Source organism: Ovis aries, chromosome 12, assembly GCF_016772045.2.
Source record: "Ovis aries strain OAR_USU_Benz2616 breed Rambouillet chromosome 12, ARS-UI_Ramb_v3.0, whole genome shotgun sequence".
NCBI classification, from domain to species: Eukaryota; Metazoa; Chordata; class Mammalia; order Artiodactyla; family Bovidae; genus Ovis; species Ovis aries.
Window position 1 is genome coordinate 4,179,967 of NC_056065.1, and position 6,047 is coordinate 4,186,013.

The 6,047-nt window shown below is 52.0% G+C and overlaps 1 protein-coding gene across 3 annotated transcripts in view; it reads left to right on the forward strand.

Annotated features, from left to right (window-relative positions):
- The window catches only part of RASSF5 (Ras association domain family member 5), a 74,378-nt gene extending 70,422 nt beyond the window's left edge, over window positions 1-3,956 (forward strand). For 2 of the 3 annotated variants that reach the window (XM_027976238.2, XM_027976239.3), the window contains one exon: window positions 1,472-3,956. In XM_027976238.2, the coding sequence (XP_027832039.1) occupies window positions 1,472-1,624 (153 nt within the window). In that variant the 3' untranslated portion in view covers window positions 1,625-3,956. The other variant, XM_060396292.1, reaches the window with a different exon arrangement.
- The last annotated feature ends 2,091 nt before the right edge of the window (window positions 3,957-6,047 follow it).

Below are 6,047 nucleotides of genomic sequence, written 5' to 3' on the forward strand. Positions count from 1 at the left end.
CCATGGGGCTCGCCTAGCCGGGCGGGCACGGTCCACACCCCCCAGCGCAGCAGGAGGCCGCCCTGCAGCTGCTGAGCTGGGGCGAGTGTGGCCCAAGATCAGCGCTGAAGTCAGGAGTGTAAGTGCTCTGGGGGAGCAGGTCAGGGCCTGTCTGGCAAGGCCTGTGGAAGGACAGGATTCCATGTGCCTACTTTGAACACTCAGGGTGGAGGGGTACTGAGAACCTCCCTGTGTTCCACCCAGCTTTTTGCTCCTGAGGATGTCCTGAGGCCCAGCAAGCTCCAACTCTGGGCTCCCCCAGGCACAGGTACTGTTGACTCAATTGTCTCTCCCTAGTTCTTGAAAGCAGACCTCGCTACCCCAAGGGAAGCGTCCAGCCTGCGGTATGAACTGGGGTAAAACCAAGCTGGTGCTCCCCGCGTCCTGGGGTTTTCAGAAGCAGTCTTGGGGGCCACTGTGGAAATTAGGGGGATCTAGGCCTGTCTTTTTCCAGCCTCCACCAGGAAGCTCTGCTCTCCCTCTGTTTGACAGAGTGGGAGGTTTTGTTGGGACAGCGTATTCCACAGAAACTGTTTGAGCGTTGCTGGCCCCGTGGGAACCTCACAGGCCTGGGGTTTAGAGGCCTGGCTTCTCGTTCAAGTTCTGTGGCTGTACTGGAAGCTCTGTGACAGTGGTTCCCTCTGTGGACTTCAGCTTTCCCATTTCTCCAATGTGGGGATTAAACCAGATAAACCTTGATGTTCCGTTGTGCCCAACAAGCCTAGGAGTCAAAATCCCTGACCCCATGGGGGCCTCAGTTCCTGGGCCAGCCGGGAAAAGCCGGACTTGCCTTCTGTCCTGAGAAGCCAGGTCCCACGGGCCAGGCCCAGGCCCGCCAGGCCCTGCAGAGCTGTGCAAGTGACTCATCTCATTATCTGCGCTGCCAGCCTCGGGAGGTGGACACCCTAATTCCACGGCAGATGAGGAAACAGCTGAGAAGGGTGGAGTTCCGTGCTCAGGGTCACACGGCAGAGCCAGGCTGACGCCCAGTCTCCTGAGTCCAAGCTCAGCTCCCCTCCCGACGTCACTCTGGGGGCTGCATGCTGGGGACCCGTTGCTGGTCAGCCCCAAAGCAGACAGCTCCAGGTGGTCACCAGGGTCTCAGGCAGCTCCAGCATCACAGTTAGGATCTCAGCTGCTACCGAGAAATTTAAGATTATTGATTCTCCAATGAATAGGGCCTAAGCCAATAAAATACAGCATAAGCCAATCAAAACAGGGCTTATGGTCTACTAATTCTTGGCCAGAAGATGCCAGGATTTGAAATTCTGCTGCTGATATGGCATGGAGACCTCAGGCTGTGTTCATCACACCTGCCTATTCCGTAGCAAGTGGTGTGAACGGGGAGCTGAGCTGGCAGGGCCCCTCCGTCACGCGATGTCTAACCTGGCTCCTGTTCTCTCTCTCCCCCAATCTCCCTCTCGCCGCCCAGTGGGACGCCTTCTCCATCCCTGAGCTCCAGAACTTCCTAACGATCCTGGAGAAGGAGGAGCAGGACAAGGTCCAACAAGTGCAGAAGAAGTACAGCAAGTTCAGGCAGAAACTGGAGGAGGCTTTAAGAAAATCCCAGGGCAAACCTGCCTAGCCAGTCCAGCCTCCCCTTCTCCCGAAAGCCCATGGATTTAATTTTTATTATTAATTATTATTTTGCAACAGACACTTTCTCAGGACACCTCTGGTGGGTGCATCTGTGCCTGCCCATCAGTTCCAGATGTGGCACGACGCCTCTGGCGGCCGCGTGTGCGTGCAGGCTCGGGGCCTGCCTGTCGCCATCTGTGCCTCTGCACACCGCCCCCGAGCATAGCGCTCGTGTGCAAGATCGGCCACCTCGTCTCGCCATCTGCAAGCCTTCCGCAAACCAAACAGCTGCCTCTCCCTACACCAGCTGGCAAAGCAAAGGGTTTTAGAGATATGTGTTCTTTCTCTGGCCTTTAGACTTCTTCAGTTCATTTCTTATTTGCCATCCACAGTTCCTTTATTTATGAGTCCAGAACTGTAGTATATTCCTTTAGCAGGTCTGAGCTAAGCTCCTGAAACAGGACAGTGCTCATAGAATTGTCCCGGGTCTTCCCTTGTGATCCAGTGGCTAAGACGCCAAGCTCCCAACGCTTGGGGCCCAGGTTCGATCCCCAGTCGGGGAACTAGATCCCACACGCCTCAACTGAAACATCTCGCGTGCTACAACTTAAGACCCTGTGCAGTCAAATAAATAAATATTTAAAAAAGAGAATTTTCCCCCACCGTCCTCAGGTGCCCGTTGCTCACGGGTAAGGGATGGTCATAAAGCTACTGGCCCCAGAGGCTTGGGTCAGAAGCACCAAAGCTGAGGTTGCCTGAGAGATTTCCAGAGAAGCTGCAGCTGGCCCTGGCCCTGATGGCCCGAGTCTGTACACGTGTAAACCCAAAGGCATTTATATCTGTGTGCGTGTGGGCTTCAGCCACACCTTCGTCAGCTCTTGTTTTTAAGTTGCAGTTTTGAATTTACTATTGCCATCATCCTCATTGTTTCCACTAAGGGGAAACCAGCTCCTTAACCATTTTTAAAGTCTCCTGATGAGTGTGGAAATCAGACGGTCAAAGCCAAAATGTGTTGCAGGTGAACGAGTCCAAGCTGTCTTCAGGCCTCCCCAGCTAGCGGCCACGGGCCCGGCTGCCTCGGTTCCCCTCCAGCCTCCAGGACTGCCCCTCCCCTCCCTCTGGACTCTGGGATCTCCAAGTGCTGCCGGAGGAGCTGCCTTGGTTACGGAGGGGGGTGCCCTCCAACGCAGCCAACTTGGGACTCCTTCGTGGTCTGAAGCATTGTCGGCCATGGGGCTGGCCTCCTGCTGACCTCAGTGCCTTCTTGTTTTTGGAGAGGGTCAGGAATCCGGGCCTTTGCTTGAGGCTCTGCTGCTGGCTTGCTCCTGCCAGGAAGTGGACCACGGTGGTGTGGGAGACAAGGACAGGGGAGCCTGCCCCCCAAGCATGGGATGAGGGTCACAAAGTTCCTGCCCGCCTAAGGTCCTGGGCCCTGACTTCCTAGAAGTGAGGTCAAACCGCCTGGACAGGGCGGATGAGATTCCCAACTCTACATCTCTACCGGCTCCTTGCTTAGGTTCAAACCTAAAACCAGGCAAACGATTCAAGCCAGGAGCCAGGACGGCAGAGACACTCCAGGGCAGAGGGAGAAGGGCTGTGACCTTTCAAAGTGGGGCCGGTTTTCCAATCCAGCCTCTAAGAGATCCATTTCTTCGCTGTTCTCTGCCTTCCCAAGTCCTTGGGTCGGTTCAAGCCTCACAAGTCCCTTCCCTGAGTCCACCTGGCCCCTGATCCTAGAAGGAATACAGAACCTTCATCGTGCAAACTTCTTGGTCTTCAGAGCTGCAAAAACAGGACGAGCTAAGCAGCTCAAATAGATGTTTTCCATCATAAAAACCCTAGTTATCTGCCATCTCCTGCTCAGCCTTATCACTTCCCTCCCTTAAAATCCCCTCTCCCTGCTGTGGGCGGGCGCAGCACCCTCTCCTCCACGCTGCATGTCTATAACATGAACAGAAGGCACGCCGCTGCAACCGCTGTGAATGCTGCTGAGACCCCCCCTCGGATGGGGTGGCCATTTTATTTTTGAGAAGAAAAAGAAGTCGTGTACATATATACATAAAGGCATATAGCTATATATAAAGAGACGGGGTGTTTATGAAATAAGAAAACTGGGAAAACTCAGACTTTATCGAAAGCACAGTTAGACCAAGGGACCCGGGCTGGGGTCTGCGCCTCCGAAGCAGTAGCGAGTGGGGAGTCCCCCTCCCCTCGCAGGGTCGGTGTGGAGCGCCTTCTGCCCTTGTGTTGCCCAGTGTGTGCTCTGGGGCTGTTTTCTTCTGAAATGTCTGTCTTATATGGGTTTTAAAAAAAGTAATAAAAGCTTGTTGCAAAAATGATTCAGACGGGAGATGCGTTCCTTGACCCTCCCCCTCTCAGGGAAATCTGGGAAACTGTGTGGAAATGGTGGAGCTGGGAGAGGGGTGGGGACAGAGGAACGCACACACTTCAAGGCCAAGTCAGGTTTTCTTTTGCCAACAAACAGAGGGATGAAGGCTCTGAGAACACCTTGCAGAGGCACGGGCTGGAGGTGCTGCCATGGTGACGGGTTATGCTCCACCCCCACAGAGCAGGAAAGCAGGGGGACTCACTACAGAAGGAGCACTTTGAAAAGGGGGGTGGGGGGCTCTCTGGAGCCAAGGATGGATGATTAAACACCAGAACAGGCTACTGAGTTAAGCAGTGGGTCTTTTTCTGGCATTGTTTCAAAATCAGATAGGAAGGAGTCTTTGAACATTTGCGATCATCTCACCCAAAGGAAAGGGCTAGATGGCTAAGACAGTCCTTCCACCTTAGCTCTGATGTCCATCAAAGGAATATCTCAGTAATTGTGGCGCTAACCATATAAAAGTTATTAAAAAGGAATTCTCGCCTGCCTTCCGGTATTGATCACACACAGTGCAATCAACAAGGGCCCGCAGTTCATCCGGTCCACCCCTGCCCTCCTTCTAGGAGAGCACCCCTGTCCAAGAGACATTCTTAAAAGTGTCCAGGGATGGGGTACAGCTGTAACGTTTGCTCGCTCCAAGAGGTATATCTTTCAATAATTTTGCCAAAACCCAGAAATGAACCAGTTTTTGCGTTTCACTGAAACTCATTTGGTTACGATGTGAGATTAAGTTCAAAGTTACACGTTTGACCTTGGTGTAGATAATTTGGCTTAGCACATAGAAAAAGGAATCCCTTGCACAGCCCAACACGCCCTTGCCTCCTCCCATGTACCTGTGGTATTCATGAGAAGAAAAGGGAAGATGAATCTATGCAAAATGTGTCACCATTACTGGGAAAACCATCCGAAGCGCGTCTTGACAGCACTGTGTCAGGGCAGAATTCTGGGTCAGACCTGAAGTGTGGCTGTTCACTGTTAGACCTAGCCTCACCATGCACTGGCTTGTGTCTTTAGTAGGGGTGAACAAGGCAAGACAGAACCCTGAGCCTCCAGTCCCTCCAGGGTTGTGCTAAACAAATTATGTCTGTGAGAGAACTTTATAAAGCACTGTGTGTTTTCTTGGGAGAAGGAAATGGCCCACTCCAGTACTCCTGCCTGGAGAATCCTATGGGCAGAGAAGCCTGGCGGGCTTCAGTCCGTGGGGGTCGCAAGAGACGGACACAACTGAGCGACTCCACCGCCACACGCTCCCTCTGTGTCATTTGTATTCATGTGAGGACCGCACTTCACGACTACTCTAACTCCCGCCGATCAACCTCTGTCTGTCCAAGGGTTCTGTTGTGACAGAATCTTGTTTGGGGTCAATTTCTAGAAATCTCTTTCTCAGTTTTTCATATGCTTATGTTAACAGAGCAGATCAGTAAAATGACGCAGTTTACTTACAGTGAGTCAGCAATGAAAAGACCAATTATTCAGAGCCTCATAACAAAAGGCAACGACCTCACAGACATTTTTACATTCATGCCTTCTTATTCAAGCCCCAGGTGGGAAATTTGTGAATATTGTGGGTATTTTCGAGTCTTTATCTTGGTTAAAAAAAAAAAAACAACAAGATGAGCAAGAAAAAAAGTAAAGTGAAGTGTAATTTTATTTTTTTGATGGTAACAAGCAGATATCTCTGCAGTGATATGGCTCAGCCCTCCTTCCTATTGCACAAGGAGGCCCCTGGTGGCCGTCAGACTGAGCAGGGACCACAGCAGGGGTCTGAACCTTTTCACATGATCCAGCTGGGAACTGGACAAAAGCATGGTAACCTCCTTTAGGGAAATGGTCACACAAAATCTTACGCACTATTTCAGAGAACTCCGCGGACCCTCTGAAGACCTTGTCCATGAGCCCCAGGTGAAGACTTTGAGGCTAAAGCATTAGTTGATTAAGACTCTTCACTGTAGCAAAGCCATCTACCCTGTAGCCACATCACAACCCACAGCTATCAGCAGCAGTTGTCAATGCTGAGGGCAACTTACTGTTGTGTAGAAAC